The 22078-nt window shown below is 47.7% G+C and overlaps 1 protein-coding gene and 1 long non-coding RNA gene across 5 annotated transcripts in view; one reads left to right on the top strand and one right to left on the bottom strand.

The window, feature by feature from the left end:
* Positions 1-22078, bottom strand: part of LOC308590993 (protein polyglycylase TTLL10-like) — a 48664-nt gene that overhangs the window by 21042 nt on the left and 5544 nt on the right. Inside the window, exons 1-9 of one of the 4 annotated variants that reach the window (XM_081201480.1) lie at positions 17497-17647; positions 15785-15874; positions 10547-10636; positions 9163-9331; positions 7761-7879; positions 7076-7190; positions 4539-4624; positions 3859-4024; positions 233-404 (exon numbers count right to left, since the gene is read on the bottom strand). In XM_081201480.1, the coding sequence (XP_081057606.1) occupies positions 233-404; positions 3859-4024; positions 4539-4624; positions 7076-7190; positions 7761-7879; positions 9163-9331; positions 10547-10636; positions 15785-15874; positions 17497-17614 (1125 nt within the window). In that variant the 5' untranslated portion in view covers positions 17615-17647. Of the gene's footprint in view, positions 1-232; positions 405-3858; positions 4025-4538; positions 4625-7075; positions 7191-7760; positions 7880-9162; positions 9332-10546; positions 10637-15694; positions 15875-17496; positions 17648-22078 lie in introns of those variants that run through there. The other 3 variants (XM_081201479.1, XM_081201477.1, XM_081201478.1) reach the window with 3 other exon arrangements.
* On the top strand, positions 17666-20359 carry LOC308591181. Its single transcript, XR_014010032.1, has 2 exons — positions 17666-17818; positions 20234-20359. It is a non-coding gene; the product is annotated as an uncharacterized lncRNA (long non-coding RNA).

The following is a 22078-nucleotide window of genomic DNA, read 5'->3' on the forward strand; positions in this document are numbered from 1 at the left end:
CTACATGCTGCCACATTCTAAGATCGTGTTCTTACACACTTTCCCCACACTTTCTGAACCAGATCGCAACATTCAGAGCAGTGCAAATTTCAAAGAATGCCTGGCTTCACGTATTGTTTGGGTACGATGCCTGTTTTAACGCAACGCTCCACATTTGAGAGAAGGCCCAACTATTTCCTGGTCCACAGAATCCTGCCTCCCGCTCAAATCCCACCCCCCTCTCCCCCCTCACCTGATTGGTCAGATGAGAAGTCAGGTCTTCTGACTTCGGGTCGTAGTCGAGGCACGTGAGGCGGACGTAGCCGTGGCCAAAGAACAGCATGAAGGGGCAAGTGCAGGCAATGAGGAGGTACGAGCGAACATCAAACTTCTTCCCCTCTAAGAGCAGCGGCTTATCAATATATCTGAGAAACCAGGAGGATATGCATCTCTGAGGCACCGGAGCTTCTGAGGCTCTTCAAGCCTCGCTCATGCCAATCTGCTTATTTTATTTTTTATGTTCTAATCTATTACATCATCATCATCATTATTTTATTTTAAATATATATATTTTTTAAAAAGCGCATGGGAAGGGTAACTTATTAACACAGCAGGCACAAGACAGCTCGATAACTAGGCATCCTCACTATCTTAATATTTCCTTCCTCCATTACAGTTTCTTTATGGGGGGGGGTGTTTCCATGCAAAATTCTTCTTTCCAGGGTTTCAGGGTGAAAAGATAATTCAAAAGGTCCGTAGTCTAGAACACAGATTCCCAAAAGAGGTGGTGGAATAACCTGGGGTGGGGTGGGTGGGTTTCAAGTTCATCCGTTTGGTTGAATTAATTAAACTAACTGGATTTTTGAATGCATGTGCAGCTAATGGTTACTGTTTCAAACTGTATTGCATTACAGTGCTACCTCGGGTTACAAACACCTCAGATTACAAATACCTCGGGTTACAAACACTTTGGGTTACAGACTCCGCTAACCCAGAAATAGCACCTCGGGTTAAGAACTTTACCTCAGGATGAGAACAGAAATCGCGTGCTGGCAGTGCGGCGGCAGCGGGTGTCCCCATTAGCTAAAGTGGTACCTCGAGTTAAGAACGGTTTCAGGTTAAGAACAGACCTCTGGAACGAATTAAGTTCATAACCAGAGGTACCACTGTATTATTATTCTTCCTTCCTGGATTGTGTGAACCAGCATAATGAATAATAAAGGTTGGGTTGGGGGCACAAGGGATTAGTGCGTGGAACCCAGGGGGCGGTGACCCAAAAAAGTTTGGGAACCGCTGCTGTAGAATATATTGAGGACAGGAAGCGGGTATTATGATCCTTTATGCTTGTATAGCCAATAAAGGCTTTCCAGATTTGTAAGATTGGCAGAGAATAACTAGAGAAAACGGAATAGACCTCCCAGTCCTGTGGACGGCACACAATGCTTCTGTTTTTCAAATACTGCTCAAATTGTTTTTGATAGTCGTAAGTGGACTGATTAAACTAGCCGTGCAGTTGTCATGCTTGCAAGGAAAGTGGACATTAGCTGATGTTGAAAGCGGGCATTAGCTGATCTCATGTTTATTTGATTTGATTATTCTGGCCTGAGGCAGTGTGTGTGTGCGCGTGTAGTGCCAGATTTATGTATAAGCTAAACAAGCTATAACATAGGGCCCCACTCTCTTGGGGGCCCCCAAAAAAATTAAAGGGGGGAAAAACTGGATCTACATTTCCAAAATATAAGATAAAAAGCAAATAAAATAAAACCTACATACAGTTAGAGCTTAATAATTATTTCACTGTTAATATACTTCTTCTTAATTATATTTCACTATTAATATACTTCTTCTTAATTGTATTTCAGCTCAACAATTACTTTGATAAAATACATATGTTGTTATGTGCAAATGGCTTTAGATACCTGTTAGGTCTATAAATTACCATATAGCATATATATTCAACACAAATAACAGCGACAATTTGTTGTTGACAAAAGACAGCTGGACATATAAAGGGCCCCATTACCTTCAGTAGCTTAGGGCCTCATCAAACCTAAATCCAGCCGTGTGTGTGTGTGTGTGTGTGTGTGTGTGTGTGCACGGGCGTGTGTGTGTGTATGAATTTTTGCATTTCCACTTCTGTAGGAAGCCAGTTAGACGGAGAGGGGAGGGGGCAGGTGAGTGCAGCTGCTCAGCTCTCTAACAGCTTTGGTATATAGCATTAGAGACTTATTCACCTCACACAATGCAAAGTCTTTGGCATGCATTTCCCCCTTTGAAGCTCTCCTTAGATGCCCAGACAGAAATAATCTCTGATCTGACTCTCTTTCTTTCTCTCTCTCTTCACCACCTGTTAAAATGCTAATGATCTTTCTGTGCCGATGACACAAAACTTTAAGAAGAGAGAGAAAGGTATTGGAAATGAAACTAGGCCGACTGAGGAAAGGACTCTGATCATACAAATGACAGGAAGTCCTTAGACCGGGAACGCTCAAGCTCTATATGCCAGGAGGAATAAAAGGAATAAGGGGGTGTGTGGATATCCTGCCATTGGCCTAATGTACCCACCCGCTAAAAGGGACGCGAGTGGCACTGTGGGCTAAACCACAGAGCCTAGGACTTGCCGATCAGAAGGTCGGCGGTTCGAATCCCCGTGATGGGGTGAGCTCCCGTTGCTCGGTCCCTCCTCCTGCCAACCTAGCAGTTCGAAAGCACGTCAAAGTGCAAGTAGATAAATAGGTACCACTCTGGAAGGAAGGTAAACGGTGTTTCTGTACGCTGCTCTGGTTCGCCAGAAGCGGCTTAGTCATGCTGGCCACATGAACTGGAAGGTGTACGCCGGCTCCCTCGGCCAAGAAAGCGAGATGAGTGCCGCAACCCCAGAGTCTGCCACGACTGGACCTAATCGTCAGGGGTCCCCTTTACCCTTTACCTTTACCCACCCGCTAAGACTTTCCGCAGTTGCTCTTACACAAAACGCAGAATCCCGTGCAATCGCAGAAAACGGGATGGCACTTTGTTAACACCTTCTGTTCAGACTCTGAAATTTGCACAAATACAAAAGCATTTGGGGGAGGGGAACTTAATGGTTTTTTGACACACACATCGCAAAAAAGCTCAGTGAAGACTGAATAAGCTCAGTGGCTGTGGAATGCCGATTGAATGTTTGGAGGAGCCATAAATGGAACGGAATCTAGAACAGGAATTCTAGATGCTAGAATGGAATCTAGAACAGGAGGCCTCCTGGATGCCACACTCTGCTATTCCCCCCCCCCCCGGTATGTGGGGTGTTTAATGGGGAGTCCCGACTTTTGCAGCCCATAATGGGGGGGAAAGGGATGCTGAGGCCCAGAAGAGGTGCCAAATGGCTCTTGGGATTCTTACTAGGCCACACCCTCTGTCACCAGGCCACACCCCTCCCCAGCCAAGCTTCACGTCCTCCAAAATGGCTGGGATGTGTTGCGGAACTCGACAGCATCACTTGCTTTCCTGGATGGAGGGTTGAGAAGAGTGTCCTGTGTTCAGGAAGCAGCACACTGTGCAAAGGTTAAGATTTGCAGCAGTTGCTCCTCCCACTTTTGCCACCAGCTCCACCCACTACTGGCCTGTGGCCCCGGGAAGGTAGCCTAGTAAGAGATGTGGACGCCGGGGGTGAAAAAAGCTGCCTGTTCCTGCCGTACTGGTTGCATTCCAGGAGCTCACATTTCTGCAAGATGACGGCCCGAGAAGGAGATTTCCCCAGCCCACCCGAGACCCCGGGCTTCCTTCACCTCAAGCGCACCGGTTAAGTTCCCCGAAGACCACCCAGCAATATCTTTCACCAGCCAGCTGGAAACTTGGGGCAGTGGGTTAGCAGAACCTCCACATCACTGGGTTCTCTACCTTTGAACGATCCTCGCCGGGGGAATTTTGTAAGGCAGTTTCTTGTACATTTCTTCGATGCTGAGGAGCTTGGCTTGCAAGCTGTTGACCTCGGATTGGTTTTTGAGGAGGAAGATCCCCCGGCCTTGGTTCGAGCTGCTGGGCTTGCAGATCCAGATCTGAGGCTCTGTGGAGAAGAGGAGAAACACAGGCAGGTGCCTGATGGGTCTATCTGGCCCATCATGGCCTCCTGGGCTGTAGCTCAGTGGTGGAGCACCTGTCTCACATGCAGAAGGTCCCAGGTTCAATCCCCAAGGACATCTCCAGGTAGGATGGAGGATGTCCCCTTCCTGAAACTCTTGGAGAGCTACTGCCAGTCAGTGCAGGCAATACTGGCTGGCTGCTCTGATTCGGCCTGTGGACCTGTGGGAATATAATGGGGAGGCGGAGAACCATGTCTGCCACCTTGAGCTCTCTGGAGAAAAGGTGGGAGATAAACGCAGCAATAAAAGGAAAGGAATTCCAACTATCTCCATTGGGAATAGTTTCCCTTATCTGGAATCTACAACCACAGCCCAATTCTGATCAAAAACAAGACAGTGCCTGAGCTAAGCAGGAGTTTGGCAGGATAGGAAAATGGTCAAATGAATTCATTTCCGCTTGGGAGGATGTGACTTAGCTCTGAAGCTCCTGACATTCACCTTCATATATTTCAAAGAATATCTCTCTCTCGTCCTTGGTATCCAGGCGGAAAGTCTCAGGGAAAAAGTCCTCCATTCTCAAAACCCTGCAAAAGCCCAGGATAAGAAGAAGGGGTTGGAACTTGCATGCTCCTCGTGAAGGGATCTGCGCCTCTCCAACTAAGGATGGGCGAACAACCTCCCAGTTTGGGTTTCTCCTTTTCCCAATATTCAGTTAAGTTCTCCATATTTCCACACCTGTTTGCCATTTGTTTAGTTACCTTGAAAGCCCTCTTGAAAACCCACCAGCGAATTTCTCCTAATACGCCCTCGTTTGTATGCAATTCTGCCTGACATACACATTTCCACAGAGCCATTTCCCCTAATACAATGCATTTTTTTTGTATGGTCTTGGCAGAAATAAAAAGGTAAAGGGACCCCTGACCGTTAGGTCCAGTTGTGGCTGACTCTGGGGTTGCGGCGCACATCTTGTTTTATTGGCCGAGGGAGCCGGCATACAGCTTCCGGGTCATGTGGCCAGCATGACTAAGCAACTTCTGGCGAAGCAGAGCAGCGCACGGAAACGCCGTTTGCCTTCCCGCCGGAGCGGTACCTATTTATCTACTTGCACTTTGACGTGCTTTCGAACTGCTAGGTTGGCAGGAGCAGGGACCGAGCAATGGGAGCTCACCCCATTGTGGGGATTCGAACCGCCGACCTTCTGATCGGCAAGTCCTAGGCTCTGTGGTTTAACCCACAGCGCCACCTGCATCTGCAATCAAATGCATGGTTTACCCTAGTCTGTGCACCTTTTGCACACATTGCTTGGGTTGAGAGCTGCACTGCAAAATTCAGGGCAGACTTTGAAGGATTGCTGTGTTTCGGTTTCCGTATTGTTTCAGAAAGTGTTCTGCTTTTTATTACGTTCTGTACTTTTAATAGATATACTGCAAACTGGCCTGTGAGCTCGGACGAAGGTCAGTATATAAATTTAATTAATAAAAATAATATAAATAGGTTTGCTTTTAAATGGAAACTGAATCCAGTTTATTCCACACACCCTACCCCAACACTGTCGAAACACTGGGTCCATATTTCTAGGGGGCCCCACTGCTGACATGCCCCCCCCCCCAGTGTGGAAATTGGACAACTTTCCTCTTCAGCCAAGGCAGTTCATAAACCTCCATACCCTCAGCTGTGTGTCACATGATTCCTCATGATGTGATCCCAACCAATCAGCGAACACAATGATGCCACAAAGCCAAATAGCTCCAGATTTGAAACCCTGTCACACGCTGACATCTGGATTTGAGGTTTTGAATGTTGGCACAGACTACATTCTGTTCTGGAAAGTTGGCTATGGCTGGGGGGTGTTTTTTGCAGGGTGCGCGGGAGAGGCAGTTAGATTATACTGTATTTTTCACCTCATAGGACGCACCGGCCCATAGGACGCATCAAGTTTTTTGGGGGGGAAATAAAGGGAAAAAAATTTATTCCCCCCCAGGCGCTTGTGGGGCCGGCAGTGGGGAGAAGCGCTCTTCTCCCCGCCGCCTGCCTTCAGATCAGGTCCGGGGACAGTGGGGAGACGCGCTGCGCCTCCCAGCTGTCCCCGGAGCTTGCGGGGCTGGCGGCGGGGTCTCCCCGCCGTCAGCCTTCAAACCACTTCGGGAGACAGCAGGATGGCGGCGTTCCGCCTCCCTCTGTCCCCCGACCTTGTGGGGCTGGCGCTGGGGCTCTCCTGAAGCCTGGAGAGCGAGAGGGGTCACTGCGCACCGACCCCTCTCGCTCTCCAGGCTTCAGCGAAAGCCTGCATTCGCCCCATAGGACGCACACACATTTCCCCTTCATTTTTGGAGGGGAAAAAGTGCGTCCTATAGGGCCAAAAATACGGTACCTACTTCCCATAGTCAATTTTTTTTTTTACTAAACTTTGTCCCTGAGGCGTCTCCTGGCCTCCTAAAGCAAACATCACCCATTACTGGGAATACAGCTACCAAGAAGCAAGAGAGGATTTTGCAGCCTGTGTAATTTTTGCAAATTCTATGCATATTTTCACCTTCTTTTGCATAATGTTGCGATGTTTGCTTTTGCTGCACTTAATAATTCACTACAGCTGCACCATATGCTCCCCGGTGAATAGTTTTGGCCTCTACATGCCCCTCATCTGCCCAAGGGCCACAGTCCTTTCTAGGCAAGATTCTGGGGGCCGCATTACAGTGGTGGGCAGAGTCAGATGAAAAATGAGTGGGGCAAGCCATGTGAATGTTATCTTTGTATGGTAGGCTACACATGCATACCAACACCCTTCTCTAGCCTCCAACCAGCTGAGAAAGAAGCATTATGTGGGTTCGGGGACAAATTCCAGCCAGGCAAAAACACTCAAGGAGATTGTGAAGCAGGCCCAGCGAGGGGCGTGGTTTGGCGAGAGGAAGGCGTGGCCTGTGGAACATCCCAAGGGCCCAATTAGAGAGGGCTAGAGGGCCACCTCTGGCCCCTCTGAGCTCGAGACCCTTCCCCCTTGAACAACATGAGGCGCAGGGAGGCTGTTTAGGGCTCACTTTGTGGTCCTGCTGATCTTCTTCATCACCCGTTCATACTCCCTCAAGTTCATCAAAAGGCCGATCTTGGTAGTGAGGATCGTGTTGTTAGAGATCTGGTAAAGAAGCTGCTCTCCTGCAAAGGGAGGAATAGCGAGAGCCAGGCTGGAGCATGAAGGCTGGGTCAACCTCTCTCACACGCAACACGTCCTTTATTGATAACCTTTGGGCCAAGCCCAACAACAAGGGTGCAGAGAGCCTGCCGACTCCAGCTGCTGCTGGACTGCAGGGGTGCCAATGAGAATAAAATATTGTGGGGGCCAGGTAAGCCCCGCCCCGCATAATCGATCACATGACATGGTGCACACACGCCATTTGAATGGGAATGCTCATCAGCTTTTCTGCATTGTAGGGAGTTAGACTCTATGGTGTTCATAGTTCCATTCCAACTCTATGATTCTCTGAAGAACAGCACCCATCAGGCTGTAGCTAATGGTAGTCAGTAGACCCACTGATATGAATAGACCTCAGTTAGTCATGTCCATGGATTTCAATGGGTTTGAAAATCATCCCTGACCACTCGTCCTGTTGGCTGTGGTTGATGGAGGTTCAGCAACATCTGCCGAGCCTCAGGTTCTCCACTCCCGTGCCCTAAGACCACTAGGGAAAAGGTCTTTTTGGTGGTGGCTCCCCCAGGCCTCCTTACCTTCTCTGAAGTTGAAATAGGTGTCCCAGCACTTAGTCTCACACCACTTCAGGAAGTAATCATCCCTCCGGTTGTCATAGATACGCTGCCAGCCTTTGTTCTTGCAGAAGGCGTTCACTCTGCTCAGAGGAAGGAGAGAAAACAATGAGGTCCAGCAACTTGTTGGGTTTTTTAAAAAATAAAGAACGGCAGCAGCCCTTGCCTTCACCCTCAGAAGAGTCTGGCTACTGGATCAGGCCAAAGGCCCATCTAGTCCAGCCTGCTGTTCTCACAGGGGCCAATCATCTGATGGCTGCAGGAAGCTGGGGATGAACGCATCAGCCCTCCTTCACTCATAAGAACATCAGAAGAGCCATTCCCTGGGGGATTCCCTGGTCCTGAAGGGGTAACTGTGCCCCCGAAGGACCAGGTGCGCAGCCTGGGAGTCATTTTGGACTCACAGCTGTCCATGGAGGCGTAGGTTAATTCTGTGTCCAGGGCAGCTGTCTACCAGCTCCACCTTGGTACGCTGGCTGAGACCCTACCTGCCCGTGGACTGTCTTGCCAGAGTGGTACATGCTCTGGTTATCTCCCACTTGGACTACTGCAATGCGCTCTACGTAGGGCTACCTTTGAAGGTGACCCGGAAACTGCAATTAATCCAGAATGCGGCAGCTAGACTGGTGACTGGGAGTGGCCACCGGGACCACATAACACTGGTTCTGAGAGATCTACATTGGCTCCTAGTACATTTCCGAGCACATTTCAGAGTGTTGGTGCTGACCTTTAAAGCCCTAAACAGCCTCAGTCCTGTATACCTGAAGGAGCGTCTCCACCCCCATCGTTCAGCCCGGACACTGAGATCCAGCGCTGAGGGCCTTCTGGCGGTTCCCTCATTGCGAGAAGTGAGTTTACAGGGAACCAGACAGACGGCCTTCTCGGTAGTGGCGCCCATCCTGTGGAACACCCTCCCTTCAGATGTGAAGGAAATAAGTAGCTATCCTATCTTTAAAAGACATCTGAAGGCAGCCCTGTTCAGGGAAGTTTTTCAATATTTAAGGCTGTATTGTTTTTAATACTTGATTGGGAGCCACCCAGAGTGGCTGGGGAAACTCAGCCAGATGGGTGGGGTATAAATAATTTTATTATTATTATTATTATTATTATTATTTTCCCCAGGATAACCAATAGGGAGACAGCCAGGACTGACATCACTTGTGACTTCAATCACTAAGGTTGCTTCTCCCTCCTCCCTCCTCTTCCTCTTTCCTTGTGTGCTGTGTCTGTTTTACACTGTGAGCAGAGGCCCTGAGGACTAAAGGGTAGCATAGAAATGCTGTCAATAAGGAACTACAAGACTCTGGGGAGCCACAGGAAGAAGCACCCATGACGGAGGGGCAATTCTTTCTGCAGGCGTCCTTACATATCGATTCCGTTTGCTCCTCTAATATAATAAAAAGGCCCCAGGTTGGGAGGCTCCTCTGGCTTCTTCTCCTCTGGGTGATTCATTTGGGGCGATGCTTTGGGAACGCCTTTCTGCCCTTTGGGTTTTGTTTTGTTTGCCAGCTCCCCTTCGGCTAAGTTGGAATTGCCTGGAACCAAGAGAGAAAAGCATGGGAGAGTCAGGTGGCTCCAGGAAGCCCACAGGCGGGGCATGAAGGCAACGGCCCACCCTCGCTGTCATGCATACAACCCTCAGAAGGACCTGGCTGGATCAGGCCAGCATCCTGTTCTCACAGTGGCCAACCAGATGCTTCTTATGGGAAGCCCAAAATCTGGTCCTGAGCACAACACTCCCCGTTGGTGATTCCTGGCTACTGGGATTCAGGGGCCTCCTGCCTCCAGCTGTTGTGGGTGGGCCACCGAAAGCTTGATGGGCCTGGTGTGACCTTGCCAACCCTGCTCTAAAGTACCGTATTTTTCGCTCCGTAAGACACACCTGACCATAAGACGCACCTAGTTTTTAGAGGTGGAAAACAAGAAAAAAAATATTCTGAACGAAAGAGTGGATGTATGATTTTTGTGGTTCATGCTGTGGCCACAGACATGTTATGTGATTTGACGGTGAGTTTGGGTTAGCCCAATGCAAAAATCCTGAGGATCCATGGGGACCCGTGCTTTGTAACCATGATTTTGCGCCATTGTGGCCCCACGAAACAATGGATGTGTGGGGTTTTTTGGTGCAGGCTGTAGCCATGGACATGCTATGTGATCCGGTGGTAAATTTGCGGTGACCCAATGCAAAAATCCTGAGGATCCATGTGCTTTTACCTCCCCCCTCCCAGGCAGCCTACTTTATCGCTAGCGTCCCTTATCTCCCTCCTGATCGCTTGCCGATCAGCTACTCAGTGGCTTCCTTTCAACCCCCCCTTCCCTCTTGTTTGCCTTAGCGTCTTTTCCTTAGCTGGAGCAGTTTTTTGCTCCTCCTTTTTTTCTAATTTCTCTCCTCATTGCTTGTTTTAGTATTCCTGTCTCCTCTCCTTGCAAGTCTTTACCCCCCCCCCACACTCCTCCGGCAGCCTCCTTTACCCGCAGCCTTATCTCCCGCCCAATCGCTTGCCGATCAGCTGCTCAGCAACTTTGTTTCAACACCCGCTTCCATCTTTCTAAAAAAACCCACCACAATCTGTTTTTTGCCCCTAGGCAATTTGGCTCCAGGGACCACGCATTTGCCCCATAAGACGCACAGACATTTCCCCTACTTTTTAGGAGTAAAAAGTGCGTCATATGGAGCAAAAAATACGGTATGTGCTCCCTGCCAGAAGTGAGCAGGGAGGGCACATTGGGGGAAGCAAGAGGGTGCCTACTGCTTTGCTTCTCTGGCTGCAAGTCTTTGTCAGTTTGGCTTTCAAACATCCTCATGAATTTCTCCCTTGTACTTGCGACACATTTGAAATCTGCAGAGGAAGAGGAGGAGAGAAAAAGCCACTGGGCCCTGAACCAATACAGTGGTACCTCGGGTTACATACGCTTCAGGTAACATATGCTTCAGGTTACATACTCTTCTAACTCAGAAATAGTACCTCAGGTTAAGAACTTTGCTTCAGGATGAGAACAGAAATCGTGCTCCGGGTACTATTTTTACCTCAGGATGAGAACAGAAATCACGCGGCAACAGCGGGAGGCCCCATTAGCTAAAGTGGTGCTTCAGGTTAAGAACAGTTTCAGGTTAAGTACAGATCTCTGGAGCGAATTAAGTACTTAACCCGAGGTACCACTGTACTAATAATACCAATACTGACCACAATACTCAAAGATAAATGGTTTTGCGAAAAGACCCATCTCCCCCAACGTTTGCCTTCTAAATTCTTGAGGAGGATTCTGAGGGACGTGGCAGTGGGCTCTTCGTGGTCATTCATATTTTGTGCCTTTTCATTTGGAATTGCTTCAAATCAACATTTCCTCCGTGGTGGCTACACTACTGTTTCTTCAGCACAGCCACACCCACCCTGTATATTTAAAGCACCATAGAATTAGCTGTAGAGCAGGAAGGGACCCCAAGGGCCTTCTAGACCAACCCCCCTGCAAGGCACGAAACACAGCGAAAAAATCCCTGACAGAGGGCTATTCAATCTCTGTTTTTATTTTTGGAAAAACATTCTGCATGCAAAGCAAGTGCTCTACCACTGAACTAAGATGTAGAAAGCTGGATTATATGGAGTGAAACTATTGGTCCATCTAGCTTACGACTGTCTACACTGATTGACAGTGGCTTTCCAGGGTTTCAGGTCAAGTTCTCTCCCGGCTGTACCTAGAGAGGCCGGGGATTGAGCCTGAGACCTTCTGCATTCTCCTCAACTGAGCCGCGGCCCTGCCACTAAGGGAAGAGCTTGTTTTTCAGAGAGAGAAAGGGACCGCACACCTTTCTGCCCATTAGCTCCCTCGTTGAGTCAACCAGCACCTGATCTGCCAGAGCATTTTGAGAGGCAGAGCGGCCAATTTGCTGCCAATAATGAACAGGAGGTGCCCAAGCCAAGTTATTTAATGAGACACGGCCAGCTTCCAGATCGAGGGCAGCACCAGAAACGCGAGTGGGTGGATTCAATAAAGTTCAGAGAAAGGAGAACAGAATTCTTTGCTAAGTCCTGGAAACCAGGTTGAAAATCTGGGTCACAACTTTCCCCTAGGAACAAAGGAAGCCGCTTTTTACCACTGGTCCATCGAGCTCAGTACTGTCTACACTGACCGGCAGCAGCTCTCCAGGGTTTCAGGCAGGGGATAATCCCAGTCCTACCTGGAGTTGCTTTTAAGTATTGACCTGGGACGTCTTGAATGCAAATCTCTGCCGCTAAGCTGCGGCCGTTCCCCAAAAGAAATGCACCCATTGAAGCTTCTGCTTTGATCTTTTGTAATTATCCTGCACTTTCCACTCGGTCTGTTCATGAAATGCAGCCCGAGATCAGAGGTGGTGGTGGTGGGGAGTAATTCAGTTTAGTTTGCATATTAACACCCCCCCTACCTAATTTGCAGGGACACGGGTGGCGCTGTGGGTTAAACCACAGAGCCTAGGACGTGCCGATAGAGAAGGTCAGCGGTTCAAATCCCCGCGATGGGGTGAGCTCCCGTTGCTTGGTCCCTGCTCCTGCCAACCTAGCAGTTCAAAAGCACATCAAAGTGCAAGTAGATAAATAGGTACCACAATGGTGGGAAGGTAAATGGCGTTTCCATGCGCTGCTCTGCTTTGCCAGAAGCGGCTTAGTCATGCTGGCCACATGACCCAGCTGCTGTATGCTGGCTCCCTCAGCCAATAAAGTGAGATGAGCGCCGCAACCCCAGAGTCGGCCACGACTGGACCTAATGGTCAGGGGTCCCTTTCCTTTTACCTTTACCTAATTTGCATTTCGGAAATTCGGACAATCGGTCCATCTAGCTCATAACCACACTTTCCTGAATTTTGCAAGGCAGTTCTCCAGCCACAAAATGTGGACCAAAAATTTATGTATTGAGGAAAGGTGTCCATAAGAATGCAATTATGAGTGAAAACAAACAAAAATGTATTATATTAGGAAAATTGCTTGCAAAAAAGAGAAAGACAGACATATAGATAGATAGATAGATAGATGATAGATAGATAGATAGATAGATAGATAGATAGATTCTTTATTGTCATTACACTAGTGCAACATTGCACAAGTGCAACGAAATTGGATGCCATCCCTTAAAAACAGTAAAAGCAAAACAACAACAACAACCAAACAAACCACCTTCCAACCACACCCACCCCCACCCCCAAAAACTCCCAGATCTCACTATCGAGTTACAGCATTCAAAAAGGCCACAGCTCTTGGATAGAAACTGTTTTTCAGTCTATTTGTCCTTGACTTGATGTTTCTATACCTCCTGCCAGAAGGCAGTAGTGCAAACAGACTGTATCCCGGGTGAGATGGATCCTGCAGGATGTTGTTTGCTTTCCTAAGGCAACGGGAACCGTACAGTTCTTCCAAAGGTGGGAGAGGGTGACCAATAATCCTTTGGGCTGTGGTTATGACCTTCTGGAGCACCTTCCTCTCTCTAGCTGTACAACTGGAGAACCAAGCACAAATACAGTATGTGAGTATGCTCTCTATGGAGCCTCGGTAGAAGGACACCAGCAGTCTCTCACTCAGATTGTTCTTTTTTAAAAGTCTGAGGAAATAAATTCTCTGCTGGGCCTTCTTCACCAGAGCAGTGGTATTTGCGCTCCAAGTCATGCCCTGATCCATAGTCACTCCCAAAAACCTGAATTCCGCCACCCTCTCCACCCGTTCCCCGTTGATATACAAGGGCTGAATGTCCGCCTTTTTTTTCCTGTAATCCACCACCAATTCCTTGGTCTTAGCCGTATTAAGAGCCAGATTGTTCTCTCCACACCAAACACAGAGCCGCTCCACCTCGTCCCGATAGGCGGACTCATCCCCTCCTGAAATGAGCCCCACCACCGTAGTATCATCAGCAAACTTGATGATTTTGTTGCTGGAGTAGATGGCTGTACAGTCATACGTATAGAGAGCATAGAGCAGGGGACTCAACACGCAACCCTATGGTGAGCCGGTGTTAAGGCTAAGGGCTGTGGACACATGTGACCCTACTCTAACCCTCTGAGAACGTTCTGACAAAAAATCCAAAACCCAGAGACAGGTGGAGTTGGGGAGTCCAATCGTCTCTAGCTTGGACATATCAGGCAAAATTGAATAGAGAACTGTGTATATTAAGGGGAATGTACACTGATAAATTTCCGTGGGGATCATTTTTTGAAAAAGGAATATGGCAACTGAAATTGACACTTTTGTCCTTTTCTACCTGAGAGTCATAAAAACTGGCTTGGTCTAGTCTGTGGACATTCACAGTCCAGGAATACTTGGCTGTCCATTTGGAAACCTTTGACTTCTCATAGTTAATAGTTAGATATTCATTTCTACCATAATCTGCAAATCCAATAAGCAGCTGTCTTAAGCCTCAGGTGGATTTCCGAGATTAAAATGCCATTGCTTGGGCAGGAGGTACGCCTGGCTCCAACCTTGTCATTTATGAGCCAGCCCAAGAAGATTTTGTTTTGTTTTCCTGGGCATCTGGGCAGCATCACTGATATGATTGTACTGCTAAATCTGTTTTTAATACATCCGTGTGATTTTATGACCGCATTCTTTACTTGCTTGAAAATCACTTTGGGAGTGGTTTTATTTATTTTTGGTAATGGGAAGCGATACATAAATTCAATAATCCCACTCAATAAACCTCACCTAACAAAATGGAAGCTTTAGTGGTGCTTTGTTTAGGCGGGCGAAAAGGTACTGAGCCCAAAGTTATGGGACAATCAGCCAAGCACTGAGTAGAACTCATTTGGATAACACAACTTTCCGCTGCCTGCCATTAGTATTAGGTTTTTTTTTTTAAATGTTCATTTATTATTATTTCATTATTGGGGTTTTTTGGGTGGGGTTGTTGTTTTTATTTTAATTATATATTTTGTGGTTTTATATTTTGTTTTTTGTTCTGTGAACCGCCCTGAGACCTCAGGCTATAGGGTGGTAAAGGTAAATGTAAAGGGACCCCTGACCATTAGGTCCAGTCACGGACAACTCTGGGGTTGCGGCGGTCATCTTGCTTTACTGGCCGAGGGAGCTGGCGTACAGCTTCCGGGTCATGTGGCCAGCATGACTAAGCCGCTTCTGGCGAACCAGAGCAGCACATGGAAATGCCGTTTACCTTCCCGCCGGAGCGGTACCTATTTATCTACTTGCACTTTGATGTGCTTTCGAACTGCTAGGTTGGCAGGAGCAGGGACCGAGCAACGGGAGCTCACCCCGTCGCGGGGATTCAAACCGCCGACCTTCTGATTGGCAAGTCCTAGGCTCTGTGGTTTAACACACAGCGCCACCCGCGTCCCTTATAGGGTGGTATATAAATTCTAATTCTTCTTCTTCTTCTTTTTCTTATATTATTATACTATGCTTCATTGGAAGATCTCAGAGGGGTTCACAAGATAAAAATACAGGATAGAAGCACAAAATAATTAGTTAAAAATGAAAACAAAACAATAACCCCCTCCCACAAACACATTATTCTAATAGTAGTGCCTGGTCTGCCGTCCCATTTGTCTTTGCCCCACCCTACAAACTTAGACTCCAAATATGCTTTCTTTCACTAATAGAAGCCTTTTTTCCAAGCCCAATTGCAGCATATGGGTAATTTGAGATATGCTGAAGCAAGTGTGGAGCCAGCCCATTGTGGGTGAATGGAGCCCTCTCCCACCAGCCTCCACCTGCCTTTGTACAACCAGCTCTGCCCATTCATCTTCTGCCTCCCTTTGGCCCTTGAAGAACTCAGTGGGGAGGGACCATCAGTCGGAGCCACTTGCCATTGGCTCCGGCCCCGCCTGTTATTGGCACTGGCTCCGCCTGCTCTGGGCGCCCTTTCCGCCCTGCCAGTCATCACAGGCCCATCTCAAATCGGTGCGAGAGGCGGTCTTTGCTCACCTCTTTGCCTATTGGAAGGGGCGCTTTTAACCCTCCGCCTGCCATTTCCCAGGCGTCTTCCCGCCGCGGCTCTCCCCTTGCGGGCCTCACCTGCTTCGGTGTAGTACGGATACCAATGGAAGCCTAAGCTGATGGCGGCTGCTCTTTCACTGTCATCCAAAGGCCTTTCATCCATCCATCCTACATAAGCCAGAGCAATTTGGTCAGAACCGGGCGGGCGCTGGCTCTTGTTTCGAAAGCCAACGCGGCCGAGTGCCAGCCTAGGATGCAGTAGAGACCAGGGCTCAAATTCCCAGCTCCTCAATGACTTTAGGCTGGTCTGTGGTGGGAATGGGGGGTCCTAACAGCTCTCAGCACACCCAGCAAACTACAGCTCCCAGGATTCTTTGGGGGAAGCCATGATACTGCTTTATGTGTACAGTACCGATGGGCCCCAGGATAAATATCTCCGCTTACAGCTCTCTCTTTTACATAATTCCTCCAGTGCCTTGAAAAACAGTTGAATGGAAAGATGTGCAGATCACGAAGATCCTCTGATAGGCATTCTTGTGGTTCCTCAGGCCCCTGAGGTTCAGTCAGCCTTTACAAGGGACCAAGCTTTTAATATGGTGGGCCTTGTCTTGTGGAACTGCCTGCCAATGGAGGTTCAGCAAGATTCATTCCTGCCTTCTTTCGGATGCCTCTGAAAAATTGTGTTATTCAGTGGCCTTTTATGTGAGAATTTCTTTTTACCGGCTAGTATTTATCAATGCTTTTAATGGATGTTTATCAGAATGGAACTGTTTATGTGGTATACAGCCTTGCGCGCTCTCTCTCTCTGTTGTTGTTGTTGTTTATATATAAAAAGTGTGGTCTATAAGAATTTCAATAAATAAAATTAAAGTGGAGCAGTGATGCCATTGGGCTTCTGGCAGGGGTTCCCAGGATGTAGCTAAGCACAAAATGTAACATAACCTCACTTTGTGGCCAATTTCAAAAATTGAATGGATGGAGGCACAAACTCTTTCAATGCAAGGTGATGGATTCCACATTGCTAGATGTTTTAAATCAGAAAATGGCTGGCTCCCTCTAGCAGCAGATTTTACCTATCAGGGATCCTGTAGCGAGGATCTTACCAATCAGGGATACCCTCGCAGCAGATTTTACCTGCGAAGGGACATTGTAATAGTGGACTTCCTGCATTGGCTAAATGGGATTGGCCTAAATAACCTCTGAGAGCATTTCCGATAGCTCATTGATGAGTTCGGCACTTTGAGCTGCTCCTTCCCTGCACATCGGCTCATTTAATTATTTAATCAAAGCTCTTGAGCCAAACGTCGCCTGGCCAAGGGAGAATCTCCACTCGAGGCTCATTAGTTCTTTCGACTGCCTCTTGCCGCTTAATGAAGAAGCGCTTTCTGTGTTCAAGAGCAAAGCTGTGTCTTCAAGAAGGAAAGGCTCGTGGAAAATTAAAGAATTCTTTTCAAAAAAAACAAATCCTCTTGGGGCAGCTTCCTCCAAAGCGGAAACGGTCTTGTCATACAACTATCCCTTTGCAGGGCCCGGCTCTACCATTAGGCGAGTGCAGAGGCCGCTTCAGGTGGTTGATTTTGGGTGTCGGGAGCGGTTCCTTAATTTGTTGCTGCATTTGTGAGGGAGAAGTGCTTGTGGGATTTTCTGCCTGGGGTCCCCCAACCTCCAAAAGGTGCATGTGTGGCCCCACCACCCCTTGCCCTTCCGATCCCATTGGGAGGGCAGCCAGAGGTGGGTGGGAGTGGGATGTCAAGGTGGTTTCTCTTGGGATCTGGGGCTGTGGGGCTGACCTGAGAAGCACGTTTGTCTTTGAAGTGTCGAGAGAAGCGGGAAGCTGTAGAGCTTCTTCTTGCAGACCTTTTTTGAAAGGGGAATCGATGTTGAGGCTCCTTCCCGCTCTGAAGCCATATCCTCTAGAAGCTGATTCGCACGCAGATCATAATGGGGAGGCTGTGATGTCACCTGTTGACTCAGGTGCCTTGCCCTCTCCAGAACTCTCCCCTGGCTGGCCAAGCAAGGAGGGGATGTGACTGGGAACCTGGCTCTGCTTCCATCCTGTGAAAAGCCGCTGCCAGTCAGAGCGGGCAGTAATAAGATAGCTGAGCCTTCTGGGTAAAGCAGCTTCATTCAGTGGGCAGAGCACCTGCTTGGCATGCAGAAAGTCCCAGGTTTAATCCCCAGGTAGTGCTGTCCCCTGTCAGAAACCCTGGACACTCACTGCCGGTCAGTGCTGACAATCCTGGGCCATGGGCCTGAATCCACAATTTGTTCATTTAATATGAGTTGCAGTCAATTAAGTCCTACTCGGAGTGCACCAGTTGGAATTAAGTTAATCATGGGCACAGGTTTCAGTGGGTCTACTCAGAGTTGTTGTTGTTGTTGTTATTTACTTATACCCCACACGTCTGTTCGGGCCTCTTTCCAGCCACTCTGGGTGGCTTCCAGTAGGATATTAAAAACACAATAAAACACCAGTCATTAAAAACTTCCCTAAACAGGGCTGCCTTCAGATGTCTTCTCAAAGTCAGATAGTAGTTTATTTCCTTGACATCCACAGGGCGGGTGCCACTACCGAGGAGGCCCTCTGCCTGGTTCCCTGTAACCTCTTTTCTCGCAGGGAGGGAACCACCAGAAGGCCCTCAGAGCTGGACCTCAGTGGCCGGGCTGAATGATGGGGGTGGAGAAGCTCCTTCAGGTATATGGGCCGAGGCTGTTTAGAGTAAGGTTGGCATTGGGTACAAAATGGCAGTGGTCATCCCCTCATGCAATCGAGAAGGGTTTCCTGTTTTCGTTCAGCATCGATGCTGTACCTTGATGCTTTAACAGGCTAAGCAGATGGTGAGAGTCCTCCGCCCTCTAGGAGCTTACAGTCTAACATTTTAACAGCCAATGGAGAGAGAGACAGGAAGGACAGAAGAGGCCAGAGGAGTGGCAGTGAGGAAAATAAATTACACCTCCCTAGGCTTCAGGCCAGGATGAAGGTTTATGCCAAAAGCACTTGGGGAGGGCGCTTTAAGAGAGCTCCATTTCCAAAATCCATTATGGCCATTGGGGATGAGTGAATCAGTCCATTTTGATTCATCTGCGTTTTGCATTTTCCCAGCCTTTAGCTCAGTTCTCTGCATCGGTTGCGATGGCTTCTCCCCGCATGAAATCTTGTATTTTGAAGCACGGCTTTTTGTGCTGATCGCACTCCTGCCTGCCTGTCCCAATTTCCCCCACGGTGTGCCAAACAACCCGGTCAGATTCCTCGCCCCCGCTGCGTAGCAAGCACAACAAATGTCAAAGAAAAGCCTTTATAGTTCTGCGGTTCCAGTCTATGCACTCTGCCATAGCTGAAGGCGGATCCCCTATGAAGAGAGCATTTGCCCATGTGCAGGGGGAATGCGCCTGAAGATTTACTCGGCTACTTACTGGTTTTCCAATCTGTGAGGATTCATGAGCAGCCTTGTTCAAAGATTTAAATCTCCCAGTTGAGAAATCAACTGGATACAACTGGGTATCTAATCAACTTTTTATTAGGGAGCAGGTCACTCTACAGATCTGAAAAGGCAGCCTGTGCTGCCTTTAGAGTGGCAATTTTAAGGAGAAAGGTTTGTGGGGATGATCAGTAAAATTATTCAGGGGAGCAAACTCTTATCTGATGGAATGTCTGGCTTTCATGATTATTTTAACTGTGTACTGTAATTTATTCTGTTTTACGCATTTTGAGTTTCTGCAACGGCTTCAGCCACACAAATAAATAATATTCATATTCGCATCTGTGTGGTTTTTTTTTTTTAAGTCCTCATGGAAATTTGTCTGCATTTCAGTGCAAATTTCTCCTAACAGACACATTTTTCTTTGCAGTTTTGCCTAATCTGCCCAGTATTTCAAGGCATAAATATTTATATTTTCCCAGATGTTATCTTCACAAACATACACATTTTCATACATGCTTTATCTTAGCACAGTGGTACCTCGGGTTACAAACACTTTGGGTTACAGACTCTGCTAACCCAGAAGTAGTATCTCGGGTTAAGAACTTCACCTCAGGATGAGAACAGAAATCACGCGGTGGCGGCAGCAGGAGGCCCCATTAGCTAAAGTGGTGCTTCAGGTTAAGAGCAGTTTCAGGTTAAGAATGGACCTCCAGAACGAATTAAGTTCATAACCAGAGGTACCACTGTATACACATTTTTGTTCCCATTGGTTGGCTGGATAAATGCACCACAACATTCAGAGAAGTGCAGATTTTGAAGGATGGTTGATTCAGCTCACTTCTGGTTTTAGAAAGTGCAGGTTTGCTAGACTCTCCTTTAAATGCAAACTGAACCAAATTTCTCTCTCCCGTCTCAAATATCCTTGTGTAGACGGCAATGCTGCAATATGGCTCACCGTGCGCAGCTAGTTTGATCTCCATGCAAACAGAGGTTTGCATAATGACTTAATCACTCCACTACCTATTTTCTTATTTTGCATACTTTATTAATTACTGTCTCCTCCAGGGCGTTCAGCTTATCATTATGTGACTTTCCTCCTTTGCAGATCAACATAAGTGAACAACAGCAAAGCCCATGCTGTCATAAGCAGCTGCTTCAGTTGGATCGGTCCTGAATTTGAGGGCTGGACCCGGCTTTTGCCCTGATCCGAATTTAACCCCTGATTAACCCCTGTAGTGAGGATGCCTGTCTCTCTTCTCCCCACCCCCCATTACATTCTTACACCAATGGAGCTTTCAAACAACCTGGAGTGGTCTGGGGCTCCCTCAACCCAATCTTGCCGAATTCTGGGTTGACCCACATCAGTCTGATTTGGTTCAGGATCCAGGATTTGACCAGATCTGGTACATAGCAACCTCCCTGGGACTTTTGGGTATAGGACAGTAAATAAATTTAAATACTGTATTAATATCAACAACAAAACATAGTCCCACTAAATTCCTTTTTAACCCTGCACTGTGATAATCAGAGGAAGCTGAATATATTATACCCCAGATATGTTTTATAACAAACTGACCAGAGCCCTAATTAAACACCAGACTCACCCTCAGATTGATTCAGGACTGACTGAGTCTGGGTTGGGTGGTCCCAGTGATTTGGGGGTCTGGATCAGGGCCCTGGATCAGGTCTGTTGTGCATGCGCAGCCCTAGTATTTATATTCCACTCATATAAGGGGTATAACATTAACTTGGCAAAGTTTGTTTAGGTTGTTTGATATATTAACCCCAGAATACCCAGATGTGTATCGTGTGTGTGTGTGTGTGTGTGTAATTTTCATTTTCATTTAATTACATTGTTTTCTCTCTGTGTATCTCTATGTCAATACACTATTGAACTTTATTTTTAAAGGGGATATCATACTCAGCTCTTCAGCCAAAACGGCTTACAGATTTATTTATTTTTAACCTACAGTCCTTGCCTTCAGGCTTACAATCTAAGAAGGCATGACACATAAGGAAGAAGGGAAGAGGAGGGCAGAGGAAAATGCATGAGAAGGACACATGGGACTAACTGCATATCCTTGATGCAAACACAGAAGCCATGTCTGAATAGCTGCTGTGGGCTGATTTTTTAAGCACCTCTCTCTTTTTCTGCTTCTTTTCTCACACACCCCTCCACCTCCATTGGTGCTCCTGCCCCCCCCCCCCCCGCAGTGGCGGTTAAGAGCCATTTTGAGACACTTTATCCTGAAACCCTGGCTCGAGAGATACACAACATCAGTGACAGGAGGCGCGAGAGGGGAAGGAGCTCCCGTTCCGTTGAAACACGTCCCCGTCTCTGCCTAATACGGGGAGGCTCCGTAATTACAAACATAAGGAGATCAAAGAGGGCTGTCCCCCGGGATTCTTCCCTTTCAAGATTAAAGACCGCACTTTCAGGCTCGCTGTGTATATTTTGACACACATTATTAAAGCATAAGCCCCCAACCTTTCTCCCTCCAAGACTTTGCATTTATAGTTTCACCCCCCCCCTCCACCTCTCTTGGTGGCTAATTATTACCACAATCCTCCCCACCCCCTCCGTCGTGTATTCAAAGTATTAATTTGGGTTTTAAAAATACCAGCTGCTGGTTGTGTTGTTGGGCATGTACCGTTCTGGTTTTTATCTCCCGTTGTGGCGAAAGAGGGAAGAAAGCGCTGAGTTCAGGTGCTAGACTGTACAGTAAAGAGCAATGACATTCCTTAGACTCATCCTCTCTTGAAATGTCTCCTTTTTTGAAGCCCTAAAATTTAGAAATTAAGACTATCTACTTAACATCCTGTGCTCAAACTGGAGATGCAACGCTAAGCATGACAGGCAAAGCGCTGGGAAGCCTTGTAGGCACTTTGGGGATACGCTGCTGCGTAAATCCATGTTTAACATGGGGCGGCACAAGGGCTAGCAGCTCCC

The sequence above is a fragment of the Podarcis bocagei genome (genome assembly GCF_964188305.1).
Source record: "Podarcis bocagei genome assembly, chromosome: 7".
Lineage (NCBI taxonomy): Eukaryota > Metazoa > Chordata > Lepidosauria > Squamata > Lacertidae > Podarcis > Podarcis bocagei.